The 27,806-nt window shown below is 38.1% G+C and overlaps 1 protein-coding gene across 3 annotated transcripts in view; it reads left to right on the forward strand.

The window, feature by feature from the left end:
- Positions 1–27,806, forward strand: part of Frmd3 (FERM domain containing 3) — a 245,933-nt gene that overhangs the window by 136,644 nt on the left and 81,483 nt on the right. For all 3 annotated transcript variants that reach the window (XM_005340906.4, XM_005340905.5, XM_078047420.1), the window contains exons 3-5: positions 3,325–3,367; positions 20,376–20,454; positions 26,302–26,399. In XM_005340906.4, coding sequence (XP_005340963.1) covers positions 3,325–3,367; positions 20,376–20,454; positions 26,302–26,399 — 220 coding nt within the window. The remainder of the gene's footprint in view (positions 1–3,324; positions 3,368–20,375; positions 20,455–26,301; positions 26,400–27,806) is intronic.

Consider the following 27,806-nt stretch of genomic DNA (forward strand, 5'->3'; position numbering starts at 1 on the left):
TCATATATAACAAATTAGAATAAATAAATAATATAATTCAAAAATTGACTTTTAGTTATTCACGTAAGGCACCAAAACATGTAAAAAGATGAATATTGACATCATGATTTTCTTTGACAAACACTACTACATCTGTGTTCCCTATTATCCACTTTCACTGGTATCACTTCAGTGTATTTCTCCCAATCTTTAAAAATATATTTAGATGTTTGTGTATGTGCTCTTTGAATATGTTGGTAGTGTTTTGTGCTTTTTATTTAAAAACGAAAACACATTAATTATTGATACAGTAGTTCTTATTTTCCTAAACTCGCCTGATTTATGACTCTCTTAGGATCTCAGTAATCATTTTGCAGTATTCATAGGTTAAGAAAATACATAGAAGTTCTATAATAATAGTTAGGTCCAAATAGCTTAATAAATATTTATGTGTTAACAACTTAATAGCCATTAAATATATATAAATTACAAGAAAATATTATTTTTTCAGTTCATTCTAAAATAACCACAATCACTTAATAATGGGAGGTGTGGTGTGTGTGTCCCTGTTGGCAGCCCTGGGATCCCTTTTGGATGTTGCCATGTTCATTGCCTGTTTCATTCCTATTTTAGCTTGGTGCTTGATTTTTATCACAGCATGGGGAAAAAAAAGATATCAAAAGGAATCTAGCACAATCGAATGTTGGAACCGTGAACAACTTCTAGTTCATAGTTCCCAGGGTGCTAACAGATGCCTGGTATGACTATGTTCCCTTGGGGTACCAACTGGGGCCATGGTTATAAATTTCGCAGTTCACTTTTTTTTTTCCCACAGTGTACCTTAGAGATCTTTGTTACACTTGAAGATTTACCTCACCTAAAACACTGCAGAATCATTTAGAATACGAGTAGATCAGTTTGTTTATACATGTTCCTGTTGGCCATTAATGTTACTTTTAGTCTTTTGTAATTTTTTAGTGAAAAACCTTGCTATATGCCTCTTTGTTCACCTGGGTGACTTGGAGAATAAATGATTTGCTGGGCCATATGCCAGGTATGTTTTTGTTTTTGTTTGTTTTAAATTAAGCTTGGTCCTCTTTGAGGGAATGATTTTCCTATAGTCCTTTGAAATACGCATGATGGATATAGTAAGTCTATGGAGGCTTGGCAGACACAGCCAATCCATCATGGCTCTCATCTCGGAGCCTTCTACTGTATTGGAACCATCTTCACAGTCCTGGTGTGGGCACACAAAATGGAACTGACTTGTCATTCCTTGAGCCAGAGAGGAGTTGGAGAGACAGGCTGAAGTCTGTAGGCAGAGAAGGCCTACAGAGTTCAAAAGATGTCAAACTAGGAGCATTCAGAAAACATTTGTATTTCAGATATTATTGGTTAAGTGACTGATGATTGGTCTCTGTGAGAAAACAGCAGCGTATTGCTTTCTGGTTGCTGTTAATTGTTTCTTGCCTTAGTTATAAAATATCCCATTTATTTCTAGCAAAGTAATTTAATCGAGGGAACCCTTTTATTATTCTCTTCCATGAAGTCTATATATTGAAATATATGGTCTACCCATTAAATTGTACTTATTCAGTAAAACCAGTGGCAGCACCAAACAAGCACTTATTATTTCTACATCCCAAGCATTGTATCTTATACTTATTAGCTTTTTAAATCCTCACAATAGCCCCATGAGGTAGGTACTACCACTTTTTCCATTTTATAGTTGTGGTATTTGAGACACAGAGAGTTTAAACATTTTGCACAAGGTTACAGAGCTGGTAAGTGATATAATGAATTAGTTGTCTACTGTTCAATTATAACTATGTAATTTCTGCTTAGAAGGAGATAATGAGGATTCTCAAAATGAGTCAATATAATTTGACCAGAAGTAAGGAAACTTGCTGTGTAAGTTTGTCTGTGCGACATGGTTGGGGTAACTGTACTTTTTTGTTATTGTTGTTGTTAGACTTTCCAGTATGTTGAAACAGTGAAGAATTTCATTATTGTTTTGAAGACTAAAGAGATCTGACACCGTATATTAGAAACTACTGATTTGGTTACTTAATTTTTCAGTTTCAGAGACAACAGGGAAAGTTCATCAAAGAGAATAAATGTGTTGCTGTGCAAACTGATCAGGTGGGAGGGCACAGACTGAGAGGTTAGGAGCTACTCTCTGCAATCCCGCTGCACAGCTGGCTGCTCCACCACTTATTATCAGGTGACCTCAGGCAAGTTGTTTAACATCATGAGCCCCAGATTTCTCATTGACAAATGAAGTGGCCGTGAGGACTAAATAGGACAGCACATGGGAAGTCTTGATGAGCACCAGGCACTTAGTATGCACTCAACAAAGGCAAGCTTTTTATTGAACTTTATGGGCATGCATTGACATCCCACAATAAGGATAATATGGAACCCTGCAGTTACTAGGTGACACAAAGGAGATAGAGTGAGGTGTAACAGATGGTAAGTGTTTTTTTCTCTTCTTTCCTCTCTAACATCAAGCAGGCAGGGTGCCCCATGAGGGAGGACTCCCTGACCTCATGATGGATTCCCCATGGTATCCTTTTTATCATCTTTATAAACTGTATGCATAGATGACTCTTCCTGACATTCCCTGAACAGGTTCAGGAACATCATGTTTAGTGATCTCAAAAGCTGCCTGGCTCTCGGCATGTTGAAATGACCTTTGTATATGGCATGGGGTGAGCTGGCCACTGGGACCATTCTGGTGTCTTCTTCAAATAAAATGCCCAGCCGTGACATGATTCTGAACTATTCAGGTCTTGGCTTCTTTGTTTTGTGGTAAAGCTGATTTTTTTCCTTAATGACCTGAGGCCTCTGAAAATAAGATTTTAAAAGTCATTTGTTCCCCGCTACTGTAAAGAAAAATATCGTCACCGTGTGAGATGGGGCTCATGCTGACTTGGCTCAATATCCATCTTAGAGGAGGCTGCACTGGAAGAGGAGCTGGGTGCTGATACTATCCAAACTGTGACTCTTTGAGGTCATGGATGTCAAATGCTCCAAATCTTTAGCCATCTGTGGTTTTCCCAGAATTGCCCAGGAGTCAACTAGAGTTGCTAGAACATCCCACTTAAGTGCATATCTCTCCTTTATCCTTCTAGCAACTGTATGATTCAGATATTACTCAGAAACTGTTGACCTTCTAATTTATACTCTTGTCTGTGTTATTATTATTGTTGAGTTGTTTGTGTTGGTCTTTAGAGGGTGGAACATTGAAGAATATCTATGGAACCAAGGTGGTACCTTGGAATTCTTTTTAGTTGTTAAGTCAACAAATTGACCCACAATCTGTTTTATTTTTTCTCTCCCTAGCACTGGCTTGAACCTAACAAGTCCATCTCCAAGCAAATGAAATGTAAGTGTCAATCTGGGGTTTTACTTTTGCTATGAAATGTCCAAAGATAGATTCTGTTTCCTGACAAAGTTTCTCCTGCCAGGAGAAAAATGGGTAGAGTTGAAGATATTGGGTGAGCAGGGGCTTCTCTCTCCCAGTGAGGGCTGGGTGTCCTCTTCCCCATTTTCTGGACCTTGGCACCCCCTGCAGTCTCTAGCCCTATTGTCCTCTGTGCCTCTTCTCCCTGCCATCTTGCCCTCACATTTCATATTCACACAGGAGCTTTGGAATTGGATGGATAACTATCCCTTAAACATTATCACCAGGAACCCTGGTTCCTTTTCATTGTGGGTGTGGCTAGTAAATGGTTCAGGGTGTGGGGTGCAGTCTGGAGGGGGATGGAGGAAGCGGGTGTGTTTGGAAACTAAAATCTTACCAATAGCTTTACTAAATTTTGTTATTAGATTTTACTCCTCCAGCTCCCAAAATGAAGTAAAATATGTTTTTCTGGGTAATTGTCTTAAAGTTCTGGTGTTCTGAACACACCTTCTATCTAGAGTCCTTGGTCATCCACCAGGGGTGTTGTGAAGAAGTCATTGACAGGTAGTCCTGGGAGATGTGGTTTTTTTTTTGTTGTTGTTGTAGTCATATGCACTAGACTATAGCCAACCTGCTTTTATTTATGGTTTGGAGGAGAAGTTCTGAAATGCACCTCAGAAATTCATTGCCTTCCCCCAAATCCATTTATCCCTCTCTATGTCAATTTTCCCAGGATTCTGCAATGTAGGTGATAAATCAGTTTTTCACCTCAGATCAGATTAGTATATATCATATCGTCCATCATCACTTAAGGGTTTTTTTTCTCAAATATGATATTATTCTGGGAAGGGTTTTCAGGTGGGAGAAGGAAGAGACTGAGCATGCAAGGGCTTCAAGCTAGCACCGACATATGTATTCCTTAACCTTCTTCTTTTATTCTTTCTTCTTGTCCCTCATCTGCCTCCCCCCATTCTTTGAGAACAAATTCTGTCTGGCCAGTGCAAAGAAGGATTTATTGAGATGAGAACAGATGCAGATGGAGGTGTAGAAAGTACAGGGAGGCTAGGCTGTTGGGTGAGGCTGGAACGGTGTTGGGACAAGGCTGAAACAGAGTTGGGGAATGCATCCCCATAAAGATAGAAAGAGCCCAGGAAACCTCATACAGTATGCTATGCAGGAAAATGAGAACTGATGCTTGAGAAAAAAGTAGTTGATACCTAGCTTTTGTTCCTTAGCTTCCAAAAGTTTATATTTTTATTTATATATTTAAAAACATTTCAGCTAAGTTTCCAGATTATTAATTAAGATTACTTTATTAATTAAGTAGTCTTAATTAATATTAAATGTTTCTTTGACTTTGGTTCTTAAATGTCATGGATTCTTTTTTCCCATGGACCATAGAAATTTTTGAAATATAATTTATTTTTTAATGTAGTTCAACATGTAATAAAAGGAAAAATTAAAAATCATAAAAATATTTAAAACATGTGAGGATTTTGCTGCTTTAAGAGCTTTTTCTCCACAGTTAAGCAAACTGTACAGCTGACTGAAAGTATGTGATGTTTTATAGAAATGGTTTAAAGTTTGGCATTTGACCACTGGCCAATTTCAATCTGATGACAAATGGGATCTGACTCTGGAAATAAGAATAGTGTAAAAGTCAATTTCCAAACCAGATCAGGTGACTCACAGATTCCAGGAACGAACAAGGGTCTTACCCATCACCCAGTGCCCTGTTGTGTTGCAAAGTACACTAATGAACCAAAAAAATATGATTTTTTTCAAGATCACAAACCTAGTTTTGTTGTGGTTGATGATGATGTCTTTTAGCATTAAGAATCTGTGTTCTGGAGCTATTAACTTTAATGTATATTCTGGAGCTATTAACTTTAATATAAATTGGGAAAAATTTAAAACTGGGGTTTATACATTGTGAACCTAGAAAAGCTGAGTCCAACCCCAGGAACTCATCCATGAGTTGCAGAGCCCCAGGAAGTGTCTTACTAAGGTAGGGACATGCCTGTTATGTTCCTGTTGCTTTTTATTAGGCTATGCTTATGTTATTCCTTGAAGAAATTGTTCTCACATTCCCATCTGACTCACACAGGGAAGTGGACATTCAGGTTCTTTGTTCTGATCCTTTCTTTTTTCTTTTTCTTTTTTTTTTTTTTTTGAGGTAGGGGCATCAAACCCAGCTCATTATACATGCAAAGCGCACATTCTACCACTAAGTGATATCCCTATCTCTGCTCTGATCCTTTTAAGAGCTTCCCATTATGTGTTTTCCTAGAAATGATGTTTCCCTGCCTTGGCTGAAGGTCAGCTGTCCTGATTAACAAACCCTGTTACAAAGGCTATATTGTTTCTTAGTAGTTTTAAAAGCAATATCATGTTGGTGGTTTTTCAAACAGTTCAGAAAGGTTTAAAAAGAAGACCAAATCTATTTCCTTTCTTCTTCCTTATATACTCAAGCCCACTCAGAAAGATAACTATTAACACTATATTTAAAAAAATTTAAATGAGCATATGCTAATTGTACATATTTACGAGTTACAGCGCGATACAATTGCAATGTGATCAGATCAGGGTAATTAACAATATTTTGCATGTCCTTTCAGGAATGTCTTGGTTTTTATACATTCTCTCATCATATATAAGGCGTGTTGTAGATAGCAATGAGATTGACCTCTTTATATTGTTTTCCCCGTTTTTATTTTTTAGTAATTAGTTTTGGAGATTTTGCAATATCTTTGATTTAGGACTGATATTATTTTAAAACTGGTTTTCTGGTTAATTGTATGCATGGATATAATTTACTTATTTTGGAAATAGAGATTGTTTTTAGGATCTTGCTATTACAAATTATACTGCAGTAAACATGCTTGTATAAATTCTTGCTTCTTGTAAAAGTACATCTGTACTACAGATTTCTAGAAGTAGCTCAAAAGACATACACACTTTAAATTTTTAGTTTAAACTTCCATTTAAGGAACTTCTAGAAGTTTATTTCCACTAATGTTGTGTGAGAATGCTTGTTTCCTCTAAATCTTATTGAAATGGATATAATTAAGTTTACTTTTACAATGATATAAAATTTATAAAGGAAGAGAAATATTTATTTAATTAAAATCTAATTAATTAGATGGTTAGTTAATCAGGTATAAATTTTTAAATTGGGATACTTGTTAAATGAAAGTCTTAATTTTCCTTTGAATTTAGGAGAAACACTAAATTTTATTTTTTAAATTAACATTTGGTAAAATTGACTTTATTTTGGTGCAGAGTCCTATGAACTTTAACACATAAGTACAATTTTATGACCAGTGCTGTAGCTGGAAAAGAATAGTTTCGTCACCCAAAAACTTCTCTGTAGTTAATCCCTGAGAGACTGTCACTGATCTGTTCCATGACAGTAAGTTTGTCTTCTGAGAATCATACAGCTTGTGAGTTTTGAGAATGATTTTTTAAACTCAGCATAATATTCACTCAAGTTGTTGTGTCTCTTAATATGCAATACAGAAAATTAATGAAAATAAAAGCTAGTCTTTGAAGAGATCAGGAAAAATTATTCAGCCTCTAGGAAGACTGAGGGAAAGAAGAAAAGAGAAGGTACAAATTTCCAATGTCAGGAATGAAAAGGAGATATCACTACAGACCCCACAGAATAATTCTAGGCATGTAAACCTGAGAGCTTAGATGAAATACATTAATTCTTCAAAAAGCAAGAATTACTAAAACTCATCCAATATGAAGTATGTAACTTGAATAGTTTCATAGCTATTAAAGAAGTTAGGTTTAAAAATTTCGAGTTCCCTTACTGTTGCTAGTGTTGCTGCCAGAACTCCCTGTCCTGCTCCTTAAGTTGTAACCAGAAACTTTTCCTGGAATTTTCTCTGTTAGAGCTGATGCTCACTTCTCAGGTCCTGACCAGAGGATGCCAGGGGAAAAAAACATGAACTCATTGCTGGTTCAGTGGCTTTCTGAATTCTCATGTCTGCCTGTTATTGTTGTTTTTCAGTTCTTAAATAGTTGCTGCAAGTATTCTGCCCAGATTTTAGAGTAGTATTCTGTTATATCCTACCTGGAGTTGGAACCTTAAAGTCAAACTTTTTATTATCCCTTGTCTATCAGGTCAACATGCAGATAGCCTGCATAATTTGTCTGGGCAGTGTTGAGAAAATATCGTCCTGATTTTTCTATGCCACAGCATGTCCATAGGTATAAATACGAACCAGGTTGATTCTTTTCTTGTTTTTCATGAGTATTCAGATAACAGGTACTTTGCAAATAAAGTATCAACAGCAGCAGCACATTTTGAATGTCTTGTTTTCAGAGTCCTTGCTTTTCATGAAGGAATATTGCTATGCAACATTAACAGTGATTATTTTCATTTTTAACATGTGGCTTTCAGCCTTGATCCTGTAACAGTGTAAATGTAGCCTGTATGCAAACATGTGGTGGCACTCACTAGGAAGACAATGTACTCTCTATAGGATCTATGTTGCTGCACAAATTATCATAGCATGAAAAGTCTTAAAAATTACATGCTACAATTTGGATGTTCACACGTGTATGTTGTTTCCATAGGATCAAATTCAACTTGCTTGTGAGCATCCATTGAGGGCCAAAAGTTTAATTTTGTCACTTCAGGGTAGCTCAGGATATGCTTGTTTAAAATTGATCTCTTTCAGTCAATTCACAATTTAAAAATAGTCACTTAGCAGTGCGTATCTCATATTGGGGTGTATTTCCCATTTCAAGAGCTTTCTCCTTCTCTCCTTCCTGCAATGGCATCATGAGCAGAAGGGATTTAGGTACCCTTTTGATAGCAAGGGACCTCGGTCATGTGTTCAGTCCTCTGTGTCCTTATCTGGCATGTCCCTTGGGTGTTAGCTTCTTTCTCCACTCAATCATCTCTGGATGTCCTGGCCCCACCTGGCCTTTGTCTGTGTCTGTCTGGTGCCACTGAGGCTGTGGTTCTGGCTGTGACCTTAGTAAGCAAGTCTCTAGATGTTGCCCTTCTTATTCCTACTCCAGGTCTCTTGCTTGTTGGCTTTTAGCACATCTATCTGAATTTACCACTGCTGAGCCTCAAGGAAACGTGTGGATACTGGCTATGGCCTCCTTTGTGTGTAAACACACCATGCTGCTAGTTCTCCAGTACTCTCTGGAGGTTCCACAAAGAACATTTCCCCTCAGTTGCTCTGGGATTTCTTTTACTTGGTCCCTATACTTCACCCTATTCAGTCATGTGCAGAATGTTGAGGGGTGCTGGATTCCTTTTTAAAGATCTAGATAGCATCTCAAACTTGGCTTATCCTAAGCTCTCTACCTGTCTTCTCTCTCCACTCCTTACCTCCAACTAGTAATGGATCTTCACCTCACATACAAGATTAAGATTCTAAAACCATAGCTTTCTTATCCAACAACATCTATAACTGTTTCTCAAATGTAATAAAAGCGCTATTACTTACAATAACCATAACAAGTAAAAACATAAATTTCTTACAAATAAATGTACATTATTTCTTTTATTTTTCTTTTATAGTACTGGTGGTTGAACTCAAGGCCTTGTGCATGCTAGGCAAATGCCCTACCATTGAGTTATACCACCAGTGCACAAATAAATGTAATAAGAAATGTTCAAGATCTAGATAACGAAACCACGGAGTGCTAGTGTGGAGTTACTATAGAGTATATTTTAAAAAGAGCTCAATAAATGGAGTCTTCTCATGCTTTTGATTAATACTGCTTATAAAATTAGTTCCTCACAAATTAATTTGCAAATAAAAATTTCAGTGAAATTTGTTATGGCACTTAATAGTGATTCTAAGCTTTATTTGCAAAAGGAAATGTTTAACAATATATAAAAAGAACAATGATGGAGGCATTGTTCTGTTAGATTGCAAATAAGAGCCTAAAACAATAGAAGCAATAGTAATTAAAAGTCACCTAGAAATGGACACATGTAGAAATATTTTGAAAATATTTTTTCCTTTTTTGCCTATTTTTCTTTTTCTCTTTCATGTGTATGTGTATGTATGTATGTGTGCGTGTGTGTATTGCTAGGGTTTGAACTCAGGGTCTCATGCATGCCAGGCAAACACTCTACCAGCCCTATACATAGCAATTAAGATACACCCAGGAATGGTAAAATAAGCAGTGGAAAAGAAAAAGTCAATCTTCACATTGATCGAATATTTATGGCAATATGGGTTATGATAAAGATAGTATTTCATGTCAAACACAGAAAGATTATTCAAGACATGATTTGGGGGTAATTTTACATTTGGGAAAAAAATTAAAGACATATCTCATACCATACATGCCATGTAATTAATTCCAGATATATTAAAATCCAATTAAAATAGAAGATTGGTGGACTAGATGAAGGGGATTGAGGGGGAGGGAGGAGGTAAAGGACAAGGGAAGGCAGTAGAATGAATCTGACCTAACTTTCCTATGTACATATATAAAATACAGTGAATCTCACCATCATGTGTACCCACAAGACACTAAAAATATAACTATAAAATAATAAAAAATTCAATATATTTTATAATCTATAGAAGCTTCTGGTAAAAATCTAAGAGTACTTTTTGTATTCATGGGGCAGATCAGGGCTTTCAACCAAAAGGATGAAACTCAGAAGTAACACAATGAAGTGCTGAGAAATTTGTGCAAAAATTAAACTTTTGAGCTAGAACATCTGGTTTGTTCACTGCACATTAAAACTCAAGAAAAATAGTGAAAAGAACATTTGCTAAACATACAACATGCAATAGTATGCAGAATGTATAAAGTAGGACACTACAAACCAAAAGATAAAAACAGAAAAATTCTGCAAAAGGCTCATAGAAGAAACACAAATAAATGGCCAATAGTTCACAAACAGATAGATCCCCAGTATCATTAGTAACAAAGGAAATGAAAATCAAAATGAGATAGTTTTGCTTATTGTGTTTGGAAAATTACAAATATTGATGATATCCAGTAGATGAAGATGAGAGTAACACTTTTGGTGTTACTTTGCACTGGTAAAGTCATTTTGGAGAGAAATTTGGATGTATCTTTCATGAATCAATGCTCTTGTGTCTCTTGATCCATTGTGTATAGATAGATAGATAAATAGATAGATAAAAAGATAGATACTCATTGCTATATTGCTTGTAACATTGAGAAGTGAAGCAATGGAAGGCCTAGCAATTTTGTCAAGGCTAAATAAATGATGTAGAATATGCATAGTTATTAGAAGAATGAGGCAGACATATATGTTAACATAGAAAGATTTATTAGATATATTTTCAAGCCAAAAAAGCAGATAAAAATGCCACATATAGAATAACTCATTTACATTAAAGTAAAATACTATTTGTACATAAGGATATAAGTACATAGAAACAGGACTGGAAAGGTGGATACTGTCGTTACCTCTGGGTAAGTAAATGGTATAGAGGGACATGAGGCTTTTACATTGTATTATACCTTATAGTTATATTTTACTCAGGTCTCTTATGATGAGAATATAAGCATATATATCTTGGTTATAAAAAAGGTAAAAGAGATAAAAGAAGAGACAGCTTTATGCAAAAATCAAGATAGAACCAGGAAGACTCAAGGTGCATTATGTATTAAGAATCAAGGTGCATTATGTATTAAGAATCAAGGTGCATTATGTATTAAGCATATAAAAATAGGGACTTAGATGAAAGCAAGCCCACTTACTCTTCTAATAAACAGGCTCTCTGCTTAATCCTGGCTGGTGCCTGTCTGAGACCTGATTAGCTCAGCAGGGTAGTTAAGATCATATTCTTGCCTGATTTACCAGACATTGTGTTGCTCCCAAGCACCCTGGAGGGGTAGGTGTGCTTGGAAATGGCCTCTACATGCCACTCAGGGTGGGAGGACCCCACCTCTGCATGATACATGGGTCCACACTCAGTTATAGTAGCAATCCTGAGCCAAGATGCGGGATGATGTCTATGTCTATGGTGCTCTTTCCTTGAATTCCCATGCCACTCCCTGGAAATCTGAGATGTTATCTTATTCCTTATACCCTCCTTAACTTTCTGGCATCCTCCTTGGGGCTATCCTATGAAGCTCCCTCACTGGTGAATGATTTTGACAGAGAGAGAGAAGGAGAGGAGAGGGAGGGAGAGAGTTGACATTGATTTTGCTTCAGTGTAAGCAACAGAAGGAGAAAAGCTGTAGATCCTGCCACATTCAGACCTAGCTTGGATGCTTGACTCCCATCTGGATTTGTTCTTCCAGTTGCTCCCCATGATGAGTGTATTAGTTTTCTAGGGCTGCCATAACAAGTCATCACATACTGGGTGATTTAAAACAACAGAAATGTATTCTCTCATGGTTCTGGAGGCCAGAACTCTGAAATCAAGATGTCTGCAGGGCCAGGCTCCTTCTGAAGGCTCTAGGGAGGAATGCTTCTGGTGGTTGCTTGTAGTCCCTGGCTTTCCTTGGCTTGTGGCTGCATCCCTCCAGGCTCTACCTTCATCTTCACATGGCCTCTCCCTGCATTTCACTGTGCCTTTGTGGTCTTTCTCCTTTAAAGAATCAGCCATTGGATTTAGGACCCCTGTACCTTAGTAGGACACATCTTAATTTAATCATTTACATCTGCAAAGATCTTATTTTCAAATAGGGTCACAATCTGAGGTTCAAGGTGGACATGAGTTTTTTGGGGGGTGGGGCTGGAACTGCCCAGCTCACTACACTGAACAATCACTCTCTGACCTCCCAGACCCTCAGGATTTGTCTACTTTTTGGTTGGCCTTTATGCCTTTGTTTTGTAGCTCATTTTTTTCTTCCACTTTGTGTATTTTTTTTCCCTGAAGTTGATCATATATTTCTGAAAGTAAAGCTTTGCATATTTTGTTTCTCCAAATGCCTGTAGTGACTGACAGTGACTCTGTCTCTAGACCTTCTGGGCCAGCCTATCCTCCTGTCCTCATTCATACTCACAGACATATCTAATCATATCTCAGTATTGAGTATTGGAGATTTCCTCACCTGGTCCATGGCCTAATGGACCGTTCATGTGATTAGTTCATAATAAATGCTTGTGGGCTAGATTGCACGCTCTTTATGGGGAGCAAGTGGAAGAAGTTCAATAGAATGAAACCCATTGCCAAAATCCAAGTCCCTAGCTGCTATGGTTTAGTTTTGGTGGTTTTGTGTCTTCCCAGTTTTTTTCTTCCCAATGCTTCTTTTCAGGAAAAGCAACTGTGATTTTTGTTCAGGCCATGGGGGGAGGACGGGGGTCCCAGAACTTCCAGTTCTGAAAGTCAGTTTCTCTCATTCTAGTGATAGTTCAGTAGGTAAGGCCAGGTACCTCTTTCTGTCAGATTGAACTGTTTCATCAAATTTTTGCCTTTAATTCATCTCTTAGAATGTTAATGCAATTTGGGCCTATAAATGGTTTCCACGTTGTGGTCTTTATTTTCCAGTGTGGAAAGAGGTCAATGGGAACAATCATGAAGACAAATCCCTTTGTTTTCCTAATTTGCAATTCTAAATGCACATTTAACAAGACACAGATTTATAATTTTATCTTAATTCTTATGGTATAGTGGGGGTGACATTGATACCAATTTGATTGAGTGCCATGAAGAGTCCTACAGCTCTAGGGAAGACCCAGTGCTCCTCCTCATGGAGAGAAAGCATAGGGACAGGAACTTCTCCTGGAGGAAGCCTTAGTTCACTAGGATGATAATTCTAGAAGCTTCCTTCTTCCTTCAGGGTTTCCCATGCTTTTTCCTAATGGTCCACATGAATCAAAACTCCATTTGTGTTGGTAACACTGATGTCTGAATGAGAGCCGTGATGGGCCAAGAGGTTCCCTGCTTGCTATAGGAGTACTTGAGGTAATTCAAACATGGGCCAGGTGGGTAGGAAAACTTTGCATTTTCCTTTGGTTGGAGATCCTTTATAATGAGTGATTTGGGTTGCAATTTAAAAAAAAATAAAATCTCAGTACCAAGTTATGTAAGTTGGTTATGGATGTTATTATTGTTAGCGTTATAGGTTGATTTACACCTACCAACATGGGTCCAGTTGGTTACACAACATCAACAACAAGCAGGTGCTTGGGTATCTTGCCTTCAGAAAGGTGCTCTTGATAACTTTTTGGCTAAAGTTCCCAAGTCAGTGCATTCTAGTGAGGACATCAAAATCTTCCTATAGTTGCAAGGACAGCCAAAAATCTCTTCATCCATCACTTATCTTATAGCCATTTCATTGTTACTCCTCCCTGACAGATGATAGTCCCCCTGTATTCTTTTAATAAGATAAAGGGCCAAATAAAGTTGAGGGGCATCACCTCAACCATGTTGCTCCCTCCTTGCACATGAGAGTAATCACAACTTGGCTGTGCTGAGCGCTGAGTAGCCATTAAATCACATCATCTTTACCATGGTCTCTGTGGACAAACCTGACTGCTAGCTGAAAGGCCTGCAGGCCAAAAATAAGTTTCACATTTGAAATGGTTGGGGGAAAAAAAGCAACAATATTTACTTTCTGGTCTCTCTAGAAAGTTTACTGACTCGTACTGTCTGTGGTTGCTTCTATCATTTCCCCATTTTACAGATGAGGAAATAGAGGCCAAGAATTTTAAGTTTGGTTTTATCAATTTGTTCAAATGATGAACTTGGGACTAGAAGTGATGGATCCAATGTCTCTTTCAGAGCATCTTCTGAACAGGCATAGGCAGTCAGAGAACTCAGGGACCAAGGATTCGAAAGACAACTGCTCAGCATCCTGGCATCCCCTGAGAGTTCTTAGAGTGTATGTATATGTGTGTGGGCATGCCTGTGTGTGTGAAGAAAGCACAAGTGGGAGCCATAAGAGGAGGAGGATGACTTAAACGCAATTAAAAACCACTATCTCTGCATTGAAAGCAGAGGTGACACAATAGCTATCATTGCAGTAGAAGGGATGGGGGAGCATCACTATTGTTGATGCTGATGGCAGCAGATATTGTTAAATGATAATAATCCTTTCCAAGTGAAGAGAGCAGGCAATCATTCAGTCTACATTCTCTGTGGCTTTTTCCCCCCTTAAACATATCCCAAGAGTCCTCCTTCATTGAGTGAGTGAGCAGTGCTCTTGCTATCAGTGCTCAAGTGTCGATTTGCCTGTGTGTTCACAGTGCTCTCAAACTCTTTAGTTATTGAATGCAGCACAGATGCCTTCATTAGTGTTACTGTGCATGCCATGTGGACAACAGGGATATGGGGGTGCCATCTTTTGTCCTTACTCTAAAGCCTCCCCAGAAAAACATGGGAGGGAGGATGTTCATTTGCTCAGGAATAAAAAGATATTAGTTGTATGAAGAGGCCAGGAGCCCCCAGTGCCTCCTGGGTTCTCCCATAAAGAAAGCCTCAAATTTGTGGGTATGAGAATTTCTATCTGCAACATCAAACCCTTTGCAGGTTCTGAAATTCAGACAAATTGATCCCACTTGTTGTTCTTCTCAAGAGTCCCAGAAGAGGAAGGCACAAAATATGTTCCAGGTACAGGAATTTCCCTAGGACCTGCCAGAGCTGTGGACTCTATCCTTGAACTCTGTTTACAGGAGACTTGGGGAGATTTTTCCTAGCTGTGAGCCAGAATTATATGAGAAAGATCATGAGTGTGTATGTATTTCCTGAAGTTATGCTTTTTATTTCCTTCCCTATGATTCTTTATGATGATTCGAGAAAGATTTTTGTATGTTAAGGAAAGCTGCTAAGTGATGTTTCTCTCTCAGAAACCCTATTTGTTTCTAAAAAGATTTGAGTAGGGTTGTTGGTTAAAAATAGAAACTTCTTTTTTTTTTTCATTTCCACCAAGGAGCCTGCTCAACTAATCATTTCCTCTCCCCAACTTCATTTCTGGGCAAGATCTCAACAGAGATGAGAAAGTCTGACTCTGCTTTATAAATGGCTAGACCTCTCCCCATGTTCTCAGTGTTAACCAGCCACCAAAATAATGATCCCTTGGATATGCTGACACAAAAAGGGACCACTGAGCTGCCCTGAGGATATGCTTGGCCTCCTCAGCCTGTCTGGCAGGCATGGGTTGGCTAGGAGAGAGAAGCCCTGCAGTTTTCAGAGCAATTACATGCTCCTGGCATTTAAGAGTGGGGTTTGCATTTTTCCTTTTCTCTGCTACTCAGTGGTATTCTCTGGTTTTAGCACTTATATGGCTGAGTAAATGTTTTTCAGCTGTTGAGCTGAGCTCAGTTCAGTCTTCCCCACCTCCTCCCTCCCATTTCCACCTCCTGTTTCCTGCTTTTCTTGTGGTAGGAGTGTTTATCCCAACAAAACAAAGTCTTACATTTACATAATGGCCTGTGTTTATGTGCCAAGAGCTCATCGAATATGTCTGGGAGTGGAAGCTGGTTCTGTCCCCACTTCCATACAGGAAACAGGGCTTAGGTGGCTTTGTCAAGATCACTTGGAAGTACACTTCACAACTTGGAGTCTCATCCCCACCATCCTGTGTGACCCCTCATAGATGTTGGAGTCTGAGTATCAGAGCAGAGAAAGACTACCATGCAGTGACCTTTCTGGCCAAACTAGTAACAATACACAGTGGCTTCTCATAGTGACACTGATGAGATAGGGCCCCTGTGCAGGGTATGGATTTTATTGGTTCACAGTAGTTCCTTTATCAGATGTGTCTATTTACTGATTCTGCACCAAATGTTTGGCTCAGATGAGAATCATCCTTTACTTCACCCCCTTCCCTATGACTGAAGAATAAGAAGATACGGAAGCTGGGTTTGATGGAGTTGCTTAGCAGCTCGCAGAAGGCAAGAGGCAGCTCTCTACAGGGAGATTCAGGACCTTGGACATGTCCCAAGGAGTAAAAATGCTGGCTTCCAGTGGAACCCTGAAGTGTCCCCTTCAGCAGTACACAACTGGTGTTTGTTGAATGACTAAAAATTTTAAATGCTCATGTCTCTTTCCCTGTTTGGTATTCTAGAAAGTGTGAAGAAAATTGCAATTACCTTCATGGATTTGGTTGGAGGGTGGTGTGAAGAGCCACAGAAGTGTGGGAGTCTACTCTCACTCCTTAAATCCTCTCTTTTTCTTTTCTGTGATAATATGACCTTCTAATATCATGCATATATGATTTATTTTGATTTTTAAACCTGTTTACCCCACTAGAATGTGTTCACCGTGAAGATAGGATTTTTTGCCTGTTCAATTTTGCTGTTATTTGTATAACACCTAAAACTGTGCCTGGCAACTATTAGGTGTTCAATAAATAACTGCTGATTGAATTTAGTTAATCTTCCTTCTAGAAGTAGCTACTGTAACCAAAACCACAGTATCTGAATTTGTTCCAGATGTTAAGGGGGCTGCCTGGTGGGATCAAGAAGTTGAGATAAAAGAATTTGAGGTTTTCAAAATGTGAATACCAAGAATTGCTGTAGCAATTCAGACTCTGGACCTTCTGGATTAGTATTTTAATTCTATCACAGGAATTAAGGAACTGATGTGATGGCAGAGTCTAGCTGTTACTTTTGACATCTGCTTGATGCTTCAGATTCATCATTTGTTACTTCATTAACTTAGACAGATGGAAGGTCAATTATTATTATTTTTTCTTTTTAGGGTCAATCTTACTGATAATTGCTCTGGGGATAACACGTTGAACAGACATATAGGACATACCATCATAAATTTTGTCATCCATAACTAGAATAGTATTTTGGGGGTAATTATCCTTTTGACCTTTTCCAGCTTTGTAAAGAAACATTCTTTGACTTTACTACTTTTTAAATGATATGATTTTGCATCCAGACCCTTAAGTGAGTTTTTCCAGACCTGGGTGAAGAGGTTGAAGTTCTTGAAGATCAGTATAGAACCCTGGACTTACTGGTTCACTGTGCTGGAACCAAGTGCTCCATTTAATACAGAAAACTCTTTCTTTGGTTGTCCACAATTCATGAGGCTAAATGGATACGAATGACACAGTAGGGGGTATATGAAGGTAGAAGAGAACAGAACATTTTGGTCTTGAAAAGTGTCTCCTTCTGTTTTTGTTCTGCTGCCAGCTACCACTCCTTTTCTGATAATGGTCTACTGATGAACATATCATTAGTACGATGTATAAATCTCTTCCCAGATCACATTCCAGAAAATGGAGGGGGATATTGGAGCATAGTGGGTTTTTAGGTGTGACTTAGCAACAGCATATGTGAAAAGAATTAAGAGAATAGATTAAGAGTGTTATAAACTCCAAGTGAGTCAACATTGAGGCTGCTGTTTCGAGGAAGCAATAATTCTGCCCAGTGAACCCTGGAGTGCTGTGGTTGAGGAAGCACAGAGCAGATGAGAAAGTACTCAGGGCAAGGGCGTTCTGAACTCTGACATGAGGAGGAGAAAAGAGAGCTGGGAATGTAGGACCATGAGTGCTGTCTTCAAACGAGGTGGGCTCTCCATGTGGGAGAAGCATTAGATGTTTTTGGTTCTTCAAGTTTGAAGTGAGGTTGACTGGATGGAAGGATTTCCTGGGTTCAGAGATGTACCAGAGAGATGCCCCTAGGCCCCACTGCCTGGTCCTTTAGGAAAAGTACTTTTCCTGACTTATATATGATCAACTCAGACACCTACTGAAGCCAATGCTAAGGCATGGCAAGAAGCAGGTATGCTACCCAGGAGGTAGAGAAAGGACAACGTCTTCTGTGATCTTCTTCTTTTCTAGTCAGCTGACTTTATTTTTTTCTGCTTCTTTTGAAACATTTTACAATACCTATTGACTCAACAATTCAACTTTTGGAGACTGTACTTTATAAATAAAAATTAGAGTAGTTCATGATGTATGCACAGACATGTGGGTGTATAGTATAATATATATTATACCTATTATAGAATTGTTTGAATTGCAAACATGTGGAAACAACCTGAATGACAATGAATTATTACAGTGGGTTGGATCTATATCTACTATCTAGGAAGAATAGGAAAGATATAGAGTTAAGTGAGATAAATAAGAGAAACATATAGTATGATTTCATTTTGAGAGAATAAACTTAAAAAAAATTCCCCTATGTAAAACTGGGCTTAGTATATGTTTTTGTGAAAATGGCAAAAGGAGTGTAAGAATGTAGATGAAGTTAACAATGGTTGGAGAGCTTGGGGGTGGATGAGGTCTGGTAGGAATCTGAGAGACAGAAGATGCAGGAATAGAGATGAAGGAAATCAAAGGGGAGGAGAATGGCTGCATGTTCATACATATGTGTGTCTGCATCTATCTTTATTGGTTGTGTATAAGTATATTAATTTAGAGGACAGGAAAAAAGACAAAGAAAAGAAAGGAAGAAATAAAGAAAGAGGGACAATTCCTTTCCTCTCACATGTTAATCCCATCTTTGGTTTTGCTCCTCTTTTATAAAAATGCTCTCAAACTTTCTGTTAAAGACAATCTGGAGATTTTATAATGAAAAATCATCTTTCAAGTTTTAATAATTTAGAGATGGTGTTTTAAACAAATTAAAAGGAAATCTAAGGAATTTTCAAAGGTAAAATATTTTAAGTTAAGACTGAGTATCTTGATATCATGAACAATGAATGACGGAGACTCAATTGTATGTTTCTAAGTTGTTTTTTGCTATGTAGAATGTGTCTGTTTTCTCCTAGTACTTCAGAAATATGTATACTTTCCTAAATCTAGGGAACACAGGATCAAGCTAAGAGCACTAGCCCAAAGCTCCTAATTTACTATAGGGAAGAGTTATAAGGTGTGTGTGTGAGAGAGAGGGAGAGGGAGAGAGAGAGATCAGTTTTTCTTTGCTGAGATAGACATAAAAATACCACTATTTTCTTGGGATTTGGATGCTTTCTATTAGATTATTTAAAAACTATTTTCCACATTAAATTATATCCGTTATACCTTCCTATTTGAAGCAGACGTTTCTTTCTACATAAAGAATAGCTATGCATTGTAGAGTTGGCTGGTTATTTAGCCCTTGCTTATTTTGAAATTGGAATTTGGGGAGGATAGGATGCTGTTTCATATTCCATCTGATGTGGACCCAGAGCTGATACCAGGCAGCTATATTGATTGATAAAGAGACAAGTGAGCAAGTATGTCAGATCTATGGGAACAGTGACAGGGGCATAGTTCCTTGATTTTAAGGTGTTCAATTTATATACTAGCTCAAATCTTAATGCATCTTACTTCATATGTATGCATTTATTAGGGTAACAATGCAAATAAGCAATGGACTTATAATTGAAGATGTTAACTAATAAGAACAAAAAAATTAACAATGTTAGAAATCCTGAGGAATCTCATTAGCTGGTCATTGAGTTCTGGATTTTTAATGCAATTAGAACATTCCAGAATTATGAACCTCAACTACAATTGCTGCCTTTATAGTACCATCTTGATTCAGACACGCTAGAAAATTATAACAGTGTTTATTTTCATACAGTCAATGGCCTTATATGTAGACAATACTTAAAACACTATGAAGTAGGCTCTGCATGGCTATTTACATGTTTTAAAGTCTCAATTTTAATTCAAAGGCACCATCATTTTGGGAAAACTAGTCATGTATAGTGACATTTTTCCACTTCACAGGCTGAAATATCTTTCATGATCCCCCAAACCTGAATGGTGCTAATGGGCAATTTATCTGTCACAAGTGGGTGGGAAGAATCAGAAGAGAAAATGTCTGTGGAGCTGTGACCTGAAGAGAATAAAGGAATGAAGGTCAGCTGTGATGTGGAAAGATGTCCTCACTGACTAGGTTGCTTGTATTCTGCATTTGCTCTCAGCGTCCTGTCAAGCATTTTCTTTGAGTTTTGTTGTCACTGTTGCTTTGTTTTCTTGGGCATTCTATCTGCTTCTCCTGGTGAGGCACCCTTTCCCCTGCCCCTCCTGGCTAGTCCGTGAGGCTTCATGGCTGATGTTCCTGTGTGTTGGAGTCTGTGGTCTTCTGCTGCTTATCTCATGCCTTTTCTTTATGATGTTTCAGCTCATCCACCATACACCATGTGCTTTAGAGTGAAATTCTACCCACATGAACCCTTGAAGATTAAAGAAGAGCTCACAAGGTATTTTCCGTTTGTTTGTATGTTTAACCTACACCTTTAACCATCCTTGGCCTCTGCCATCTTACGGGCTTCGAGGCGCCTCTGGTCTAGATCATAACCTCTCAACCAAGCAGGCGCTAAACTCAGCCATTTGGCCAGAAATGCTTCTTGTACATTTAATTGTCTTGGGATTTTTTTTCCCCCAAACAATTGTCACTGGGAGTGTAATTAGCTGCACAAAAAAGCAGTGGTTTTGAGGGGGAGGTACTCAGAAAACATCTGACAGTGGGATGCTAAAAATAAGTAGAAGAGGACTGTCTTTAGGATGTGGGCAAATTCATAGCTAGTGCAGCCTACTTTTGGGATCTTAGCTGTTTTGGGAGGAGAAAGATCACAGTCCAACAGAGTGGACAGTTGGTCATTCAGCTTTCTGCTTGCTAAATGATGACCCCACTGGAGCAGGTTTCCTTTCCCTTACAGATTTTTCTAAGTTTGAAGTTTCCAGTTCTCAGATCTCCTCCCTTCACATCTCCCTCTGCTGGGGTTACATTCAGTTCACCTTCTGGAGGTTTTGCTTTTTGGCAAATGTTGCTGAGCAGGCCACTCCCCAGGGAGGCCAACTTCATAGTGGATGGAGGAGAGAGAGAACTATTGTGCACTTCATTCTTGATGGGGCTCTGATTTGGTGACCCCCCAAATCACTGTGTATAATCATCTCTCAAAATAATCGGCTTATGTGCAGATGCCATAGAAAAGCAAATGCAAATTGCTCTGATCATTGGCAGGGGGAAAGATAGGGTTTTTAGGTATTTTGCTTTCTTGTTATCCAGAGTCTCTGTTAAAGCTTGACCCCAGTGGCACTGAGGTGACTTTGGAAGAGAGCAGATGGTTCTGTTCTCTATGATTAATTTGCTGACAGCCATTTAGAGAGGTTTATGCTGGGGGTAGAGGAGTAGGGAGAGAGGCCATGTATGTGTGTGGAAAGGAGGAATAATAGGTCATTATTTTATAATCTGTCTCTTTTTTTCTTTTTATTTAGGTAGGTAAAATTCATATAACAAATTAATTCCATGATCAAATAGCTTACAGCTCAGTGGCCTTGAGTACACTCACAACAACCATCAACACTATCCAGTTCTAGAATATTTTTTATCATCCCCCTAAAAGAACCATATACCCCAAACCAGTCACTTCTTATAGTCCCCTTTCCCAGCCCCATGTCTATTTTCTGTCTTAATGAGTTTTGTCTATTCTGGATGTTTTATATCAGTGAATTCATAGAATATGTGTCTTTAACCTGATTTTGGTTTGAAAATTTATTTGATAATTTCTTCCTCAGTTCTGGCTATCTAGCCAGGGCCAGAAGCTGGGTGAGTTATCAAAAACAAACAAACAAAACCAACAATAATAACAGACAAAAGAAAATATTTGTTCTGCACTGAGGGTGTTAATGTTGTAGTTAGGAAGATGAGATTAAAAAAAAACTGCTTTACTTTTGTCATTTGTTTTCTCCACAATCTTGTCTGGAGGATAAAAATCGAATGTGTCACAGTATAAATTAAGGATAGATCTTATGTTGTTGATGAGAAAGGTACTATTTGAGAGCAAAAGAATACAAAGGTTTCGTTAATAACCCTACTTAAGCCCCTGTCAGTTGAACTTGCTAACATTTTCCTGACTTTGACTAAATAACTCAGGCACAAGCAGTGGAATATTGTGAGTATTTCAACATTTCCAAAGGAAGTTAAGAAGTCCTCTGCCTCTGCATAGATAGATTTTTTCCTATATGTCAAATGTGTCACACTATTATGTGTAATTAAAATGTACCAATTAAGACTTAATTGAAAAGGAAAAAATTAAATGTGGCCTACTTTTAAATAAATCTGACAAAATAGAAAAAAAATACTTTTTTTCTTAGTCAGCGTGGTCCTTAGCATTCCAGACTAATTTACAAATTGTGCCCAAGCACTTATAGTTTAAACCCTTGTCTTGAAAGCATTTAGATTTTTCTAGTATGGTAAGTTATTATTTTGTTGTAAGATTTGACCTAAAATTTGAAGAGGATTTAATATATGAGCAGTTGAAGTCCCATTCACGACCATGCTTATGAATAAAGAAATGTTAAGGAACAGGTTTAAAAGGGCAAAGCAACAAAAATACCCATGAAAAAGGATATTTGAAATCAGTTTTCATCCTCTCCTCATCTCTCCACCATTTGAGCAATTATCTTACAATCATTTAGATTTCTGAGCTTTTATAAATGCCATATGCAATCAAATGTAGCTAAAAGTATGTTGGTTTAAAACATATTTTTTAGTGAGAACCATCTTTAAATTCATGGAAGCAATATCATTTATGGCAGCACAATAATTCATGCCCCCGATCCTCTTGTGTTTTGGTTACTTAATCCTTTCATGCAGGAATGATACTAAGGAAGATGGATTATTTTTTGATGGTGGTTGTATTAAAAAATGAGCATTCTGAATCTGAAGCCATCAAAAGCCCCTATGGATTATGTTGAGTCTGCAATAAATCCTTGATTATCTCCAGAGATCACTGATATGAGCAAAGACCCAAGATGTGATGCTGTGAAAGCTGATTTTCTTTTGTTAGAAAGCTTTCATCAAACTTGATTTCTGAGTTACAGGATTAGAACCCAAACCTCTCATTCATTAGTAAATAGTTGTTTAAAAGTTTTCCACTACTGAACTCATCAAAAAGTATAAACTAATGCGTTTGTGTTCAAAACACACATTCAACAATTGGAAAGAAACCTCATGACATTTGGCCTGGAAGTTTACAGTCTTTAGAGAAGGAAAGATTTGGTCATTTCAAGTACTTAGATCCTGACTTTGGTATTCTGTCCAAATCAGGGCCATGGTCTTAGAAGTGAGGTCCCTGGACCAGCTCAATACTGAGCACAGTGCATAACATAAAGCAGGGTGAGATAAAGAGCCATCCATTAATATTATCTGGGAACTTATTATAAATACAGATTATTGTTCCCTTCCCCCCACATACTGAATCTGAAACTCTGGGAGGGGACAGCAATCTATATTTTCACATGGCCTCCAGGTAATTCTGATCATGTCAAAATTTAAGAACCATTACTCTAAGATAATTTGTATTTTCAAAAGCACTAGTTTCTTTTGGCAGACATTAAACTGTATAGTCCAGTGGGGTATAGTATGGTCACAAGGTTGTGCTACCACCATCATGATGTATTTCCAGAATATTTTTATCTCCCTAGTAGGAAGCTTGGTACCCCTCCTCTCAGTCCTTGGAAACCACTAATCTTGTTTTCTGTCTGTATAGATCTGTCCTTGTTGGACATTTTGTATAAATGAAATTATACATTATGTGACCCTTTATGTCTGGATTCTTTCACTTGACATAACATTTTCAAGATTTATCCTTGATGTAGCATCTAACAGTACTTTATTCATTTTTATGGTTGAATAATATGCCGTTGTATAAATAGACGACATTTATTTTATCTACTCATCAGTTGGTGGATATTTAAGTTGTTTTCACTTTTAGCTATAATGAATAATGCTCCCATGAATATTCACATATGAGTTTTGGTGAGGGCCAGATTCTGATTTAACTGGGTCTGAGGTAGAATTCAAGGACTCATGGCATTGGCATTTTTCAGAAGAAGGGAGACCTGAAAGATTCTAATGTGTAGTCATGGTTAAGAGGTTGCAAACTGGTGCATCCTAGCCGATTTTTGTTTGCACTATAGTACTTTTTTTAAAAATTTTATCTTATAGTCTAACTTTTATTTTTTCTTATATATATTTTTAATTTATATATGACAGCAGAATGTATTACAATTCTTATCACATATATAGCACACAATTTTTCATATCTCTGGTTGTATACAAAGTATATTCACACCAATTTGTGTCTTCATACATGTACTTTGGATAGTAATGATCATCACATTCAACCATCATTAATTACCCCATGCCCCTTCCCTCCCCTCCCACCCTTCTGCCCTATCTAGAGTTTGTCTATTCCTCCCAGGCTCCCGCTCCCTATCCTATTATGAATCAGCCTCCTTATATCAAAGAAAACATTCAGCATTTGGTTTTTTGGGATTGGCTAACTTCACTTAACATTATCTTCTCTAACTCCATACATTCACCTGCAAATGCCATGATTTTATTCTCTTTTATTGCTGAGTAATATTCCATTGTATATATACACCACATTTTTTTATCTATTCATCTATTGAAGGGCATCTAAGCTGGTTCCACAGTTTAACTATTGTGAATTGTGCTTCTATAAACATTGATGTGGCCGTATCCCTGTAGTATGCTGCTTTTAAGTCCTTTGGGTTTTGAAAACAATTTGTTGTAACACTTAAAATTCAAAGGTTTCACTTGTGAATCTAATCTCGATGTACTTTTAAGTTTAAAAATAAACTATTTTTTTAGTCAAAGGAACACACACACACATACACACAAATAATCACTTCCATGTGTATCATTTTAGAAGTTAAATAGTACTAGAAGGTTTATAATTAAAACAATCCCCCTGTTCCCACCTTCCCAATACTCAGCCTTTCCCTAAAGGTTAGCACCCTCAACTTTTCTAGATAGTGGATATGCTAGACCAGTGCTCTACCACTGAGCTACACCCCATCCCCTTTATACCATTATTTCTTGATTTGCCAACTTTAGTCCTTGTCTCCTGACTTCCTGCCATGGTGAAAAACCACTCAGTCTATCTCTCCTATCCCAATTTCACTTTTCTTCCCCCATGACCTGGTTATATATAAGTTTTTGTTAAGCCAGGGGTCAATGTTAATTTAAGTATATATCAATATTACTCACTGAGCCAAATAATACATTGTAAACTCTTTTCCTCTGCATGCTTTCATTTTTCTCCAAAGTTAGTAGTAGCCTCATGTAATCATTTGTTTGCTTTTTCATCTACCCATTGTTATTTTTTCCCAATGTTCCATCATCTCTGCTATTTCATTATTTTGCTGAAGTAGATCTTCCAAGTTTCTTTGTGAAATTCAACACTTTATCATACATATCTATTTTCCAACCAAGGCCAAAAACCTGCACAATGCAAGGACCCAAGTTCATGGGCTTTGTCTCAAAACACAAAGGTCGCCAACTGCTTTTTCATAATGAGGAGAGACCAAAGCTCTGGGGAGCCTCACATCCTTGTCCCAAGCTCAATTTTCTGAGAAACTGGGCACATACTTTCCATAGGGCTGGAGCCAAGAGGTGACTGCCCTCATTGTAGGGAGCCCCACCTTCTGCTTTTCTTTTCTTGGCCATCTTGCACCAGCCCATTTCCCTGGCCACAGGTTTGCCTGGCCTCTGCAGGCATCTACATCCCTGGAGAGGAGGACAGGATACAGATGACAACTTTAATCATGAATCTGCTGGCTTTCTGGCCTTGTGACTAAGCCTTTTTTTTTTTTTAATTCATTAATGTTTCTGTCTACCAATGAGAAATTACATGCTAGTCTTTTTACTAACTGAATCTGTTTCCTGATTCTTCATTTCAAATGGAACTTGGGTGCCCAATATCTGAGGTGATGATGATGTTGGCCATGGTTGTCACTGTATGGGAGCAGTGGCTGCTGGGCCCTGTGGCTTCCGTTAATTCTTCTCATGCCTTTTGAAAAAGGCTGAGCCCATATAGCTTTGAAATCTGATAAGATCTGTTTAGCTACAGACAATCTGGTTTTTCTAAAGGGTTTTCTCTGCTTGGAATGTCTAGACTGCCGCCTGGGGCTGGGTGGGGCTCTGGTGACCCTGTAGGCAGAGCATGAACAATCCTCCTACTTCTTCCAGGCTTTTGCCAAAACTTAGAGCGACTGTTTCTGCTTTTGTGTTGCAGGTATCTTTTGTATCTGCAAATTAAAAGGGATATTTTTCATGGTCGACTGCTGTGCTCCTTTTCTGATGCTGCCTACCTGGGTGCCTGTATCGTTCAAGGTGAGTCTGGCCCCACTGTGCTCTCTCCCATCATTACCTGAAGCTGCAGAGCTTTGTCCCATGCCTCCCCTCTCCCCAAACTGTGCCCATCTTGTTATGTCTGTGGTTGGAGGTGTGGTGGGACTGCAAATGTAGCACAGTGTCCCTCGCTCAACTTCTGTCCGAAGCCAGTGGAATCTTGGTGGAAGGCTGGTTTGAGATGTTCACAGCAACCTCTGCAAAGACAAAGTGTCCTACAAAGTCCCTAAATAGGGTGCAGAGTGTCTTTTTCAAAGTTGCTGAACTATGTAGTTATTTAAGAAATTCTCTAGAGGTATGAATATTCTGTGTTTTGAATTCTAACTACCAAACATGAGGTCTAAGGGCATTTTGAGAGGGGGAAACCGTGTCTAGGAAGGTAAGTTTCAAATAAGGAAGTCATCCCCAAAGGATGGAGATATGTATATATGTATGTATATATATATGTATATATATTTGCTCATCATATATGTATATATATATATTTCCATGTGTGTGTTTGTATATATGTGTGTAAGTATATGTTCATATGTGTATATGTACACATATATTTTCATGTGTACCTGACTGTGTGTACAATAAATATTCCTATGCGTGCTTGTATGTATTGTGTACATGCATATTTTCTTGTGCATATTGTGTATATGTGCATTTTAACATGTGTATATGTGTTCATGTATATTTCATGTATGTATATGTATGCGTGTGTGTATTTCATGTGATGTATCATGTAAATGTATATTTTCCAATGTATATGCATGTGCATGTATATTGTGTCTAATTCCTCAGTTTTTCTAGCCATGTAACAAAATGAAGTGAAAACTAGTTTCACTATCTCTTATACCTCAGTTTGAACCTTTTTTCCCATTTCCTGGTTATTTCACCATAGACAAATTACTTAAGTGCTTCATGCTCCAGTGTCTTCATCTATTAAATGAATGGTCAACCTTCTTCCCTGGCTGTGTGATTTCATGAGACCATTCTGCACCAGGTGGGGGGAAGTGCAGGAACCTCAGTGGTGGCTGCTGTTCTTTTTAGGGTTAAACCAGCTGCAGGGAGAGAGATCAGTGGGAAATAGTGAATGCAGAGACCTAGGTTGGCTTCTAGATGCTTCTACCTTGTAAGGACAGTGTTTGAGAGAAGGCCCTCTAGTTCCTGAGGCAGCACATTGCTGGGGATGTGCCCAGCACTCAAATGAAGTATGGGTTGGGTGTGCTGTTCCCTGGGGTTTGTTGGAAGGCAGCTGGCCACAGGGGCTATTTGGAGAGACCCTGATGATCCAGCCATTTGTAGAAGAATGCTTTTGGCATGTCTATGAGGGGGGAAGGGAAGGGAGGGAAACATAGAAGGGGGGGAGAGAGAGAGAGAGATTAGTGCCTGAGTGTGTGT

The sequence above is a fragment of the Ictidomys tridecemlineatus genome, chromosome 4 (assembly GCF_052094955.1).
Source record: "Ictidomys tridecemlineatus isolate mIctTri1 chromosome 4, mIctTri1.hap1, whole genome shotgun sequence".
Classification (NCBI taxonomy): Eukaryota; Metazoa; Chordata; class Mammalia; order Rodentia; family Sciuridae; genus Ictidomys; species Ictidomys tridecemlineatus.